The sequence below is a fragment of the Somniosus microcephalus genome, chromosome 19 (genome assembly GCF_052327205.1).
Source record: "Somniosus microcephalus isolate GS21.2 chromosome 19, FLI_Smic_1.0, whole genome shotgun sequence".
NCBI lineage: Eukaryota > Metazoa > Chordata > Chondrichthyes > Squaliformes > Somniosidae > Somniosus > Somniosus microcephalus.
In genome coordinates, this window is record NC_141005.1 from 37,503,528 (window position 1) to 37,518,322 (window position 14,795).

Sequence of the window (14,795 nt, forward strand, 5' to 3'; positions counted from 1 at the left end):
CCCCTGTTCCTAATGAGCCCTTTATCATCCTCCTCCTCTCTAAGCTTATCTCTTCCATGAAACCCACCTCCTGTTCCATCAACCCCCTCCACACCAATTTTCTGACCAATGAAGACTGTTCCTGGCCTTGATGCTTGCCTATTTACAGAAACATAAAAGATAGGAGCAGGAGTAGGCCATTTGGCCCCTTGAGCCTGCTCTGCCATTTAATGAGATCATGGCTGATCATCCAAATTCACTACCCTGCCCCTGCTTTCTCCCCATATCCCTTGATCCCTTTAGCCTTAAGAAATATATCTAACTCCTTGAATATATTTAATGAATTGGCCTCAACTGCCTTGTGTGGTAGAGAATTCCACAGGTTCACCACTCTCTGGGTGAAGAAATTCCTCCTCATCTCTGTCCTAAATGGCTTACCCCTTATCTTTAGACTGTGATCCCTGGTTCTGGACTCCCCTGCCATTAGGAACATCCTTCCTGCATCCAGTCTGTCTAGTCCTGTTAGAATTTTATACGTTTCAATGAGATCCCCTCTCATTCTTCTAAACTCCAGCAAATATAAGCCCAATCTCTCCTCATACGTCATTCCTGCCATCCCAGGTATCAGTCTGGTGAATCTTTGCTGCACTCCCTCCATGGCAAGAACATCCTTCCTCAGATAAGGCGACCAAAACTGCACACAATACTCAAGGTGTGGTCTCGCCAAGGCCCTGTACAACTGCAGCAAGACAGCCTTGCTCCTGTACTTGAATCCTCTCGCTATGAAGGCCAACATACCATTTGCTGCCTTAACCGCCTGCTGCACCTGCATGCTTACCTTCAGCGACTGGTGCACAAGGACACCCAGGTCTCGCTGCACTTCCCCTTCTCCAATCTATTGCCATTCAGATAATCTGCCTTCCTGTTTTTGCCACCAAAGTGGATAACCTCGCATTTATCCACATTATACTGCATCTGCCCAATCACCCAACCTGTCCAAATCATACTGGAGTTTCTCTGCATCCTTCTCACTGCACACACGCCCACCCAGCTTTGTGTCGTCTGCAAACTTGGAGATATTACATCTAGTTCCCTCGCCTAGATCATTAATATATATTGTGAATAGCTGGGGTCCTAGCACCAATCCCTGCGGTACCTCACTAGTCACTGCCTGCCACTCGGAAAAAGACCCATTTATTCCAACTCTTTGCTTCCTGTCTGCCAACCAGTTCTCTATCCAAGACAGTACCTTACCCCCAATCCCATGTGCCCTAACTTTACATGCTAATCTCTTATGCGGGACCATATCGAAAGCCTTCTGAAAGTCCAAATACACCACATCCACTGGTTCTCCCTTATCCATTCTACCAATTACATCCTCAAAAAATTCCAGTAGATTAGTCAAGCACGATTTACCTTTAGTAAATCCATGTTGACTTTGTCCGATCCTGTCACTGTTTTCCAAGTGCTCTGCTATTACATCTTTTATAATGGACTCTAGCATTTTCCCCACTACTGGCGTCAGGCTATAATTCCACGTTTTCTCTCTACCACCTTTTTTTAATAGTGGGGTTACATTAGTTACCCTCCAATCCATGGGAACTGTGCCAGAGTCTATAGAATTTTGGAAGATGACCAGCAATGCATCTACTATTTCTAGGGCCACTTCCTTAAGTACCCTAGGATGTAGATCATCAGGCCCTGGGGATTTATCGGCCTTTAATCCCGTCAATTTCCCTAACACCATTTCCTTACAAATACTGATTTCATTCAGTTCCACCCTCTCATTAGACCCTATGTTCCCCGACATCTCTGGGAGGTTATTTGTGTCCTCCCTTTGTGAAGTCAGAACCAAAGTATGTATTTAATTGGTCTTCCATTTCTTTGTTCCCCATTATAAATTCTCCTGATTCTGACTGCAAGGGACCTACGCTTGACTTCACCAATCTTTTTCTCTTCACATATCTTTTTGTCCCCGAACACACACTAAAATCATCCTCCTCCATCCATAGCCCTGCCTCAGCCTGCATTTGCAATCTCCATAAGCCTTGTGTTCTCAGACTCTGGTCTGTGTATCTCTCTCTTCTCCTTCCCCCCCCCCCGCCCAATCTCCACTGTTGGTGGCAGAGCCTTCAGTTGCTATGGCCGTAATCTCTGAAACTCTCGCCATAAGCTCCTCTGCCTCCTCTCTCCTCTTTTAAAATCATCCTTTTTAAATCCATATTTTTGATCCAACTGGTACTTCCTTAGGATAGGTTAATGAACACTGCCACAGGGTGCTTGCCTTTTTTGTTTGACGGGCTGTGTGCTATTAAATATATAATTTTGCTCTTCAGAGAGAATAAAATGGACAACTCGCCCACTGGCTCAGTTCTGTAAAGTGCCTTGAGATATCTATATAAATGCAAATTATCATCCCAGCACATTCTTTGCCATTTATCCATCCACCTTCAACTTAATTTTCTTTGTTTTGGCTCCCCTTTTGTTTTTTGAATGCCTTTCACTGAGGTGATCTTTGTACATCATCAAGTACTTCTTGACCAATTTCCAGCTTTTTAAATAAATAATGTTTTCACAGGCGATCACACTCTAACAGTATATCTAGCCCTTGACTTTTATCTGTTCTTCCTTTTTTGTTTTGTTCAAGTCCTATAAAGGTGTCAATTATTTTCCAGTTCTGGCAAAGGCTTTGAATCTGAAATGCTGTTTTTTTCGGACGCTATGTATTTCCAGCGTTTACTGGTACTTCCTTAGGATAGGTTAAGGAACACTGCCAGAGGGTGCTTGCCTTTTTTGTTTGACAGGCTGTGTGCTATTAAATAAATAATTTGGCTCTTCAGAGAGAATAAAATGGACAACAATATTGGCAAACAATGACATAGAACAGCAATGGGAAATATTTAAAACGGTGTTCAACAGAGTCCAGGAAAAAGATATTCTGCTAAAAAACCAAGAACATGGTGTCTCATTAGTGTTTAGTTTGTTCTTAGTTATTAGCGGAATATCTTTTTCCTGGACTCTGTTGAAAATAAGGAGACGCATATATTACTTGGAAAATAAGAATCTAAACGGGGTAGAGGAACAAAGGGATCTTGGAGTACAAATCACTAAAAGTAGCGAGGCAGGTTAATAAAGCCATAAAAAAGCAAACCAAGCACTAAGGTTTATTTCTAGAGGGATAGAATTGAAAAGTAGAGAAGTTATGCTAAACTTGTATCGGACCTTGGTTAGACCACACTTGGAGTACTGTGGACAATCGGACCTTGGTTAGACCACACTTGGAGTACTGTGTACAATTCTGGTCACCATATTATAAAAAGGATATAGAGGCACCGGAGAGGGTGCAAAAAAGATTTACAAGGATGATACCAGAAATGCGAGGTTATACCTATCAGGAAAGGATAAACAGGCTGGGTCTCATTTCTCTTGGAAAAAGTAAGTGACCTAATAGAGGTCTTTAAAATTATGAAAGGTTTTGATAGAGTAGACAGAGAGTTTCCACTTGTGGGAAGAGCATAACTAGAGGCCATCAATATAAGATAGTCACCAAGAAATCAAATAGGGAATTCGGAATAAACTTTTGTACCCAGAGTGTGGTGAGAATGTGGAACTCGCTACCACAGGGAGTAGTTGAGGTGCATAGTATAGATACATTTACGGGGAGGCTGGACAAGCATATGAGGGAGAAGGGAATAAAGGATTATGCTGATAGATAAGGAAAGACTGGAGGAGGCTCGAGTGGAGCATAAATGCCAGTATCAACTGGTTGGGCCGAATGGCCTGTTTCTGTGCTGTATAGTCTATGTAATGACTACAGCTTATTTATTTTAAAGGCATCTACAGAAGTAAAATAATCCAACTGGTGTCTGTTTCCCTGACCTGTTTGTTGATTTTAGCCATTCATAAAGTAAACTAGTTACAAACATAACGATCTTTTACGGTTTGGAGAAGTTGACTTGTTCCACGAGTATAAACAAGTTAAAGTAGTGATGAGATCAGTGTCCTGAGGCAGACAGTACTCTAGGGCACTGATAATTGACTAATCAACCTGGCTCATTAATGAAACCTGGACAGGAGAGAGGGCGGGGGTTAGACCTGCTACTAGGGGTGGGATTTTTCCTACTCTGTTCCAGGTAACTCTGCAGTCCAAAGCTGCAATAGGTAGGCTGGACAAACAATCGAAATCTTAGCGGTGGTGTGCTCCAGTACATGGCTTAAGTTGCTCAAACTCCAGCAGTATCCCTACGCATACTGGGGGAAGGGTGGGGTGGGGTGGGGGGTAAGGGAATGATTCCTGAGTTTTAACTACCAACCTGCACCTAATCTCTCTGGCCTTGATTTGGACGGTGAGGCAAAACTTTGTGACTAAAAGCAATAATTTGAGAGAACAGTCTCAGGATGTCCCAAAGGAAACTTGTGCACAGCAGGATTACGCAAACTGCATTGAGATAAATGACCAGGTAATCTTTTTAGTGGTGTTGGTTCAGGGATAAATGTTAGCCAGCAACTAGTGGATCTCTGGACAGGCGCACAGTTGTGATGTTTAGTTGCTAACCTTCACAATGCCATTAAAAAGCCACTGATCTAAATCGGTACATCTGTGTAACTGTATACTTGCACATTGCTGCGGTCAATCAGAGCATAATTGCAGATGCTTATAAATTTCAGGCTCCCAAGTAATGACTAGCTTGCAAGGACTCTAGTGGAAAGCCTCGAGACTGGGAAGACCAAGCTGCTCTTGGGCAGTTAAGAGTGGGGCTGGAGGTGGGGGCGTTGGGCTGTGACCTCGGTCGAAAGCAGCTGGGCTGTGGAAGGAGCCCAAGACTTAGACTCAGAAATAGAGAACAGGTGCAGCAAAGTGGTAAGTGGCCAGGAAGTGCAATGTTTGGGCAGCAGGCAATAAATGCCACAGAGATGTGACGACCGATAAGGCCATGACGATGTTCTTTGGGAGTGGACTTGATTTAAAGTGTGGCCTCTTGGAAGTTGCTGTGAATGGGCATAGTAATTTCATTCAGGTAAAATCCTAAAGCTCCGGAGTAAAATGTTACATTTTAAGCCTGCGTTTGGTCACGGCTTGTTCACACAACGTGCTTGTCCTTGATAAATATCACAGGTTATTGTCTAGTTCAGTAGTTCTTGAACTTTTTAGCCAAGATTCACCAAAAAAACTGTTCAGATTTTCATGTTTCTCCCGTTAAGATAACTGGTAAGTCTGCAAAAAGGTGAGCAAACTTCCAAGGAGAAGGAAAGCTGGAGTAGTGATGCGTTTGAAGCAACTGCATAGGCCTGGGGATGCATGTCTTGGATGCTGGCAGGGATACCATCAGAACCAGAAGTCGTCTGAGAGCAAAGAATCTGACTGATCTGGGAGAGGGGTCAAACTTGATGTTTGTCATAATGGTTGAACAGAAATGAGCAATTAAGTGGTTCTTTACCAAAAAGGTTGAGATTTGAGCTGGGGGAGAAAAAAAGCCAGAAATATCAATTGTTTTCGCTAGGAAAATAGCAAATCGAACATCAGAACAAAGAGGGGTAGCTGGGTTTCTCAGAAGTTACAAGAAGAGACTTGAAGGGGTAGGAAAACAGCAGTTGAAGCTTCTTTTCAATGGTCTCATTTAGTAGCTCGAATAATAGATTGACAGAAGTTCCAAGCAGAGATGAAGCCAGTTCAGAACATTTCAGACTAATCAAGACAACAGAAAGACATGCATGATAGAAGTGCCTCCCTGCATCAATCCTCTGCAAGCTGCATTGTCCAAAGCACTGCAGTCCGTGTCCTCATTCGTGTTAAGTGCCATATTCCCATTGCCATCGTTCTCTTTGAGCTCCACTTGCTCCCTGTGCTCGTGTGTTGATTTCAGAGTTCTTGTCCTCGTTTCAAAGCACTCCATGGTCTTGCCCCACCTCTACTGCAGCAATCTTCTACTGCCTTACTTCCCTGCATGCATTCTTCTATAACAGACTTTTATTTGCTCCCCCCCGCTCCTTCGGTAACCACTTGTTCAGCCATTGCACACTATCCTCTGGAATACTATGCCGAGTTCCCTCCGCTTTGCTTGCAACAACCTCTAGTATTGTACTGTCAGTTTTGATAGAACACCATTTGCGACCCAACTAGAATCTCGTTCTGTTATGCAGAAGACTGCATCAAATCATTTCATGCACCAGCTATTCTAATCTTGTCCTTTTGTTTAATAACTGAAACAGTATGGAATTGGCACCTAGTGTTTGTACTAGTTTGAGAATCTGGTACACTAGAAACTCCAACCAAAACTTTAGAATTAAATTTGTTTTCACGGGAGTTTATATGCATGATTCTTGATCTTTACTGTGAATTTGCAGCTTTGATTCAAATGGGTACCAAGAGCAGTTTTGCATATGCAGAAATCTATAAATGTTTTTACATGCTGGAGCAATCCATGCTGCTACTTGGCATATTTATTTTCCACCAGCCCTACCCTAAATTATAATTTAGAATATTCAGTGAATCATTGGTTTTGCTATGCTGGCTATCTTTTCAGTTTGTTGTAGTATTCCCCAAAATAACATTTTAAATTTTATTGTATTTTTCAATATAAAATAACTTAACACGACTATCAATGTTGTACAATACAAATCAAGGCTGTTTTTCTTGTGGACAGTGTTCAACAGTATGTGAGTACTGAACACAGTCTGTTTCAAGTAACCTGATCTATAGATTCAGCACCATTCGTGAATAGACAGTTTGACCACAACCATTACATTTATTCTGAGCAAAGGGCATTCTTCGTGTATGCAAGATGTGGTTTTATAAATGATTTTTGCTTTCTCACTGGCTAATTTTCTCCTCCCTTCACTTTTCTGGGGTATAGTTCCACAGGTACTAGTTGCCCTGTAGTATCTTGCTCAACTGCACATTATTCACATGGAGTCTTATGGGAATCCAATCATAACAATCAACCTGGAGCTCTCGGAGTAGTGGAGCTAGTTGTAGCGTCCCTGCTAGTACCCCAGTGAGATCCGCTAACTCCTCATGGAGCATAGATTAAACCTTGGACCACCTTGGTTTATATTGCCCAACAACTGATTGAGCCATCGGGAGAACATGTCTCTCTCTCTCTCTGAGTGTGACATTACAGGTGCAAACTTTTTAAATGGTGTAATTTTATGCTGAGCTCTTTTGACCTGGAGCCAGAAATGTTCAAGCAATTACAGTTAACCTGTAAATGACCTCAGCAATTTGCAATTACCTGGATTTGCCTATTTAGACCACCTTGAAGTGGCCTTAAAGACACAGCTGGGTTTAACATAGCTCCATCTTAGCAGCTAGATATTATAACTATGCTGCAGGCCACCTACCTGCCTGAGCATAGCCATGGGAGATCCCACTTGTGTTTTAATGTAATGCTATTACACATTGAATCAGGCTGCATTTGCCCTGTTGAATGTGTGAATGGACTCTTAAACAGCACTTTGGAAAATATTTAGTTCCATTTTGTACTACAACATGGTCCAGAGATACTGGGCCAGAAATTCGTGAACGGGGCTTGCCACGCGTGCAAGGTCCCGATTTGCACTTACCCGACGCGCCTGCCGATCACCTCCAGGGACGCCTGGAATTCGTGTTTCAAAAAGAAGAATCCTGGGCAGCGTATGACGTCACGCCGCCCAGGAGTGCAGCCAGCGCGAAGCCTGTAGCGCGCTGTGCAACTGAGACACGCCCCTTGAGGTCTCAGTTTAACAGGACACGCCCCCAATGTTTCTGCCAAGCTGCTAAGCATTTTTACATGCAAAGCAGCAGTTTAAATAGGTTTTTGGAAGTTTTTTGAAGATTTTGGTAACTTTTATAAACTTAAAAACGTTTACATTATTTTGAAGAATCTGAAGTAGTTTTAAACAGAATTAAAGCAATTTAAAGAGTTTTAAAAGCCCTAAAAGAATTTTTTTAATTCCATTTATTTATTTAGCAATGTCGTCGTCATACGTGTCTTCACACTGTTCCCTTTGGGGAACTGTATGAAGTGGTGGAAGGATTTATGGCCATGATTAACGCTCATTCCGTGACCGTAACCATCTTTGAACCAGCCATTAGGGCGGTTAGTCCTATGGCGGGAGGGTTTTACGGGCTCCCACAAGCTATACAAGGAGGGGGGGCCACCCACACCCACGGACGCAAATATCCCACTGGATGTCAACCCAGAATTTAGAGCCGGAGCTCCGACTCCACTTGCCGGGACTGTCTGGCGCGGGGTTCGAAACCCTACCCTGATCTGGCCCAGCGGCGGGGATCCTACCGCTATGCCAAAGGCCCAATCCGATTAGCAACGTGAAATGGCTGGAATGAGCACAATTCACGGCATTAAAAGAACTCACAATTGAACTGATGATGACCTCAGCAATCTCCTCAAGGAGGTGGAGGCGCAGCGCCTGCTCATCATTGGTAATGAGAAGTCAAAGGCGCCGCAAAAAGGGCAGATGATAGCTTGGTCTTTCAAGTGGCAGCATAGGGCTCCAGTCACGGGGAGGGAAAAGGCGCAGGAAACGTATGGGTGTCACCTTTTGTGCGGAGTGGGCCTTTTGCGTAGCAGTAAGCATCCCCGCCGCTGGGCCAGAAGGGGTAGGGTTTCACACCCCACGCCAGACAGTCCCGGCAAGTGGAGTCGGAGCTCCAACTATAAATTCTGGGTGGACATCCAGCGGGATACTTGCGTCCATGGGTGTGGGTGGCCCCCCCCCTAGATGGGTTGTGGGAGCCCGTAAAACCCTCACGCCATAGGACTAACCACCCTAATGGCTGGTTCAAAGATGGTTACGGTTACGGAATGAGCGTTAATCACGGCCATAAATCCTTCCACCACTTCATACAGTTCCCGAAAGGGAACAGTGTGAGGATACGTACGACGATGACCTCCTGCGCAATGCACCTCCTTGGACCCTCAGTCGCAGATGCGAGGGGGCAAATCGTGCAATTGTTAAATTTTTCATTTTATTGACATGTAAAATGTTGGCCCAGTAATTCCCTTCCAAATGCGCGAGTACGGTCGGGGTACTTGCGCGTCTGGCCGGAGGAAATGCTGGTTTTCAGCATGCACAGCGCATGCGGGGAAAACCGGCATTTCCTGTCCTCTGAACGAAGAGGTTCAGAGGCAGAACGCGTGCGCAGTAAAATTCGCCGCTTTCATTCATGCTTTCAGTGAGGTCAAGTCCTTACAACTTACACATGAAAAAAGCATGGGTACAGTTGCTCCAGAGGCTGCGGAGGAAGATATTTCTTATTGTGGAGCTTCTGAAAGTATGTATGTCTGTATATATTCCTTTGCGTGTTATGTATATATTCCTTTACTTATGTGTATGAATGTATTATTTAATTATGACTTTCAGAGAAAGTAACTTTTATTGAAAAATCATAATTAAAAACATACATTCATACACAAGTAAAGGAATATAAAACATACATACATATACGTAAAGGAATATATGCGGACATACATACATAATTAATTATTACTGATGAAAAGTTTCTTTTCTTAAAAGTGCTGGAAATGTTACATTACTCATTTTAGAACACTCATTTTCACATTCCATTCACACAGCCACAATTGCTCCTTCTACCTACCGTTCTGAAAACCTGTTGTTTTTAAAAAAAAAAAAAAAAAAATTTAAACTTTAAAACTTACTTAAAATAACTTCCCTCCCTTTCCCAAACAAAAATATTGCCTTTCAGAAGCTCCACGATAAAATATATCTTCCTCCGCAGCCTTGGAACAACTTTACACCTGCTTTTTTCAAGTGTAACTTGTAAGGACTTACCCTCACTGAATCTATGAATGAAATCTACGAAGTTCACTGTGCAAGCGCTGCCTGTGCAGTCGCACGCGCTGTGCCTATGAACCCCTTCGTTCCGAGGTCTGGAAATGCCGGCGTTCCCCGCATGCGCTGTGCATGCTGAACGCCGGCATTTCCAACGGCCAGATGCGTGAGTACCTCGACCGTACTCGCACATTTGGTCACGAATTTCTGGCCCACTGTAGAGTAGGGAGTGCAATTTTTCCTTAAAGGCAGGATTGTCACCGACAGTGAGTTGGGACGAAACTTCTGCCTGCATCGTCAACCCTGACCCATTTACTGGGTCATGGTGAACTATACATGAGGGTGGGATCCCAGCTATATTTCTGCTCTGGTAGAGAGGAAAGAATTGTGGTGCTGCAGCTGGTCAGAACTGCATATAAAATGATTTCAGTACTCTCATTCGAGTGGCATATGTGCATGTACTGTAACCTCTCTGTGTTTGTTGGTAAAATGGTACATCAAAAGCAGAGCGTGTTGAGTGTTTTTTCCTTGATTACTGCTTATTGGTTTTCTTTTAAAATGGTGAAAACGATGGTCTTCAGCATCATGGAAACACCAGCAAAATTGTATGGAGAAGGGCGCTGTCATCATTGTCAGCTCGATCGATCAGAATTGCCGCAGAAGAAAGCCAGCCCAGCCAATAACAAGCAGCTCTAACAAGGCACGTCTTGGCAAAGGGCAAGAAGCATCCAACCGTATAGTATACAGAGAGAAAAATGAATAAAGGATTGAATAGATTTACAAATGGACAGATTTGTGACAAGAACACTGGAAACAATTACATTCTGTGAATCGTTCTTTTGGAGAGCTGGCTGACTGCACCTCTAGTCAAAAAAGGTTGACATTGGGTGAAAGTCAGACAAATTTCATAATGAGTGGTAAATTCTGTTTTCAGCTGTAGAAATTGACAAGAAGCCACTTTGCCTTTTGTGCAGTCGTTTGCTGAGAAGGTTAATCATTTAAGAAATGTTTTGAACATCTTAGTTTGACAGAAAACTTCCAATTGGTTGGCAGAAAAGAGTGCATGAAATTTTGTGACCGAAATTAACTGTCAGCCGAGAATGGTTCTGAAACTATTCTCTTGTGTTTGCAACTTGGATTCTGTGCGAAAAAAGAAACCGTTTTCTGATAGAGAGATGGTGAAAGAAATTATGATGACAATCATGGGCACATTATTGGAAAACTATGAACCAAAAATCAGAAACTTCATTCTGCAGAAAATTCGAGAGCTACAGCAGAGCCATCAGACAGTTTGTTGTCTGCTGGATCTGTCTGGCAGCATCAAATCTCTGAAAGCTGAGCTGAAAGATTCTCTTGCATTTTCACTTGCACTGAATGGATCATGAGACGTTTGTGGCACTGCCCAGTTAGTGTTATATGTATAGTTTGTCAAGCAAGACTTTGAACTTGAAGAGCTGTTGGCGCTTATGGGACTGAAACACTGCACATGTGGTTCTGAGCTTTTGGCTGCTGTGAAACATCATTGAAAGGTTTGAGCAAATCCTGGATGATCTGGTCTCGGTCACCACTGGTGCATCGTCTATAATTGGTCGAAACTCTGGCTTTGTTACATTGCTTGGAAAAAAATGAGATTGGAAGTATACAGTAGTTGCTGGTTTCTCACTAATTCCCCAAGAGAGCTGTATGCTCAGATGGCAGTTGGTGCTTCATTGAAACATGCGATGGAACGGTTGTAAACATGTGCTAAACCATTGGCAGTTTGTTGAGTTGCTGAAAGAGACTGGTGCCCATTATTCAGAAATTCGTACTTCACTAATATACACTGGCTGCGTGGGGGCAAAGTGTTGGAAAGGTCTGTCAAACTGCTGCAACCAATTAGAAACTCTCCTTGACAAAGGTGAACTGGACAACATCTCTCAAATTGAAAATGAAGATAGGAAGTGTTATTTGTTCTTTTTCACCGATATCAATTGTCATGCGTGAAAGTGCGGGGAAAGGAAATGATGGTTTGTGGCTGACAATGTGACTGAGTTTTAGGCAAAGTTGAAACTGTTCATTTGCTAAATGGAAGAACAAGACATTACTCCCCAAATTTGCAGTAACATGCAGCTGAGCATGATTTTGAGAGAGATTACTATGCTGCTTGGCTTCAAAATGTGCTTGAAGAAAAATTTAGATTTTCTGATTTCAATGGTTTCAGTCTGGCCTGAAAGATCTACTCCATTTTGGCACAGAGCTCCCAAGAATTAGTGGAAGTGCTCTGCACAGAAGTGGACTGGAAATGGATCTGCTCACATTACAAAGTAAGATAGATGACTGAGACAGTCTCTGCTGAAAATGTTGCAAGATGTCCTGATTGGAGGTGCATATCCAGTTTTAAGAATTGCCGTTGCCAAGCTGTGCTTCATGTTAGGCTGAACTTGGTTGTCTGAGTTAACATTCTCAGCAATTACTGATGAAGTCGAAGTACCACTCGAAGCTGCACTAAGATGTGCTGTGTCTGGTAAATTCATGCCAGAATTCCAAAATTTTTTGAAAGAATGACTACAAATTTCACATTGGTGGTATGTTTTAAGTAAAGCAAATGAAGTTTGGGTTCTGCCAGGGCCACTCAGCTCCTGACCTCATTACAGCCTTGGTCCAAACATGGACAAAAGAGCTGAACTCAAGAGGTGAGGTGAGAGTGACTGCCCTTGACATCAAGGCAGCATTTGATCGAGTGTGGCATCAAGGAGCCCTAGCAAAACTGAAGTCAATGGGAATCGAGGGGAAAACTCTCCATTGGTTGGAATCATACCTAGCACAAAGGAAGTTGGCTGTGGTTGTTGGAGGTCATTCATCTCAATCACATGACATCACTGCAGGAGTTCCTCAGGGCAGTGTCCTAGGCCCAACCATCTTCAGCTGTTTCATCAATGACCTTCCCTCCATCATAAGGTCAGAAGTGGGGATGTTCGCTGATGATTGCACACTGTTCAGCACCATTCGAGACTCGTCAGATACTGATGCAGTCCGTGTCCATATGCAGCAAGACCTGGACAACATTCAGACTTGGGCTGACAAGTGGCAAGTAACATTCGCACCACACAAGTGCCAGGCAATGACCATCTCCAACAAGCGAGACTCTAACCATCTCCCCTTGACATTCAATGGCATTACCATTGCTGAATCCCCCACTATCAACATCCTGGGGGTTACCATTGATCAGAAACTGAACTGGACCAGCCATATAAATACTGTGGCTACAAGAGCAGGCCAGAGGCTGGGAATTCTGCGGCGAGTGTCTCGCCTCCTGACTCCCCAAAGCCTTTCCACCATCTACAAGGCACAAGTCAGGAGTGTGATGGAATACTCTCCACTTGCCTGGATGAGTGCAGCTCCAACAACACTCAAGAAGCTCGACACCATTCAGGATATATATATAAAAGGATCGATCTGTCTGTCTGTCCTTCTGTCTGTCCGGCTATACACTCTAAAGTTATAGAGCGTACCTACACGTGCGTTACATCCAAAGAAAGCTTACGATTCCAGAACGGTCATAAGTGTATTTACTTTTCGGTCGGACAAAAATTGTTCACACATTATACAAAAAACCTTCAAAATTCCACTCATTAGCATTGACTGACGTCAAGGTCGACCAATCCTGTGCCGTCATGATTGACCAATCCTACAGTTCAGCCACCTGATGGTTGACCAATCTGTGTGTGTGGGGGTGGGATGAATCGTTTTCATCTCCGGGATCTGTCAGCCATTATACAGCAGCCAGGGCAGCTCAAAACTTTCGTAATCCAGGTCAGTTTCCTTTTTTTAAAAAAAAAAAAAAGATTTACCAAAAATGTTTTATAAGTACTTTAACTTTCATCTTTGAAGGTATTAAAAGCTAGAAATGTTTAGCTTAAAAAACAGTGCAAAACGGGCCTAGGCTTCTCCAACTGCCGACAACCCAAATCCAGTCCCAGGCTCCCGGCCCACACATCGACCAGCCCCCAAAAAAGCCCTCGCAAGTTCAGGATAAAGCAGCCTGCTTGATTGGCAGTCCATCCACCTTCATTCACTTCCTCCACCACCGGCACACTGTGGCTGCAGTGTGTACCATCTACAAGATGCACTGCAGCAACTCGCCAAAGCTCCTTCAACAGCACCTTCCAAACCTGCGACCTCTACCACTTAGAAGGCCAAGGGCAGCAGATGCATGGGAACATCACCACCTACAAGTTCCCCTCCAAGCCACACACCATCCTGACTTGGACCTGTATCGCCGTTCCTTCACTGTCGCTGGGCCAAAATCCTGGAACTCCCTAACAGCATTGTGGGTGTACCTACACCATATGGACTGCAGCGGTTCAAGTAGGCGGCTCATCACCATCTTCTCGGCAATTAGGGATGGGCACTAAATGCAGGCCTAGCCAGCCAGCGACGCCCACATCCCATCAATGAATTTTTAAAATAGTACATTTACCTGTAAAGCGTTTTATACTAAAATTGGTGCACGTGGCTAAAACAGTGTAACTAGCTACACTTCTGGCTAGTCAGTTTTTTTTGTAGTGGAAACCGAAGTAGAAGAATCATTTTGCTGTCATATTCCAATTCAAAATCATATTCCATGAAGTGAAATTTAAGAAACCAAGAACCGTAAATGCTGGAAACACTGTTTTGGTGAAGGATCCACGCCCAAAACTTTAACTCGTCTGTTTTCTGCGCAGATGCTGCCTGACCTGCTGAGTGTTTCAGCATTTTCTGTTTTTGTTTGTTTGCTTTTGCTTTTTGTTTAAGTGAACATTAAATCTTTATACTAATTGCTTTTCTTTCAGGGGTAGCGGATGGGGTTGGAGGTTGGAGAGACTATGGAGTTGATCCTTCCCAATTCTCAGGGACCTTGATGCGAACATGTGAGCGTCTGGTACGGGAAGGACGCTTTGTACCAACCAACCCTGTCGGAATCCTTACTGCAAGCTATTGTGAATTGCTACAGAACAAAGTACCATTGCTAGGTAAGGACTGCGGGTTGACTAGATGTGGTTTAT

The 14,795-nt window shown here is 43.5% G+C and overlaps 1 protein-coding gene across 3 annotated transcripts in view; it reads left to right on the plus strand.

The window, feature by feature from the left end:
• The window catches only part of LOC147104332 (protein phosphatase PTC7 homolog), a 51,222-nt gene that overhangs the window by 8,784 nt on the left and 27,643 nt on the right, over positions 1-14,795 (plus strand). For all 3 annotated transcript variants that reach the window (XR_015072315.1, XM_085961575.1, XM_085961577.1), the window contains exon 2: positions 14,583-14,762. Coding sequence is in view for 2 of the 3 variants with exons in the window: in XM_085961575.1 (XP_085817701.1) it covers positions 14,583-14,762 (180 nt within the window). In the remaining variant the exon portion in view is untranslated. The remainder of the gene's footprint in view (positions 1-14,582; positions 14,763-14,795) is intronic.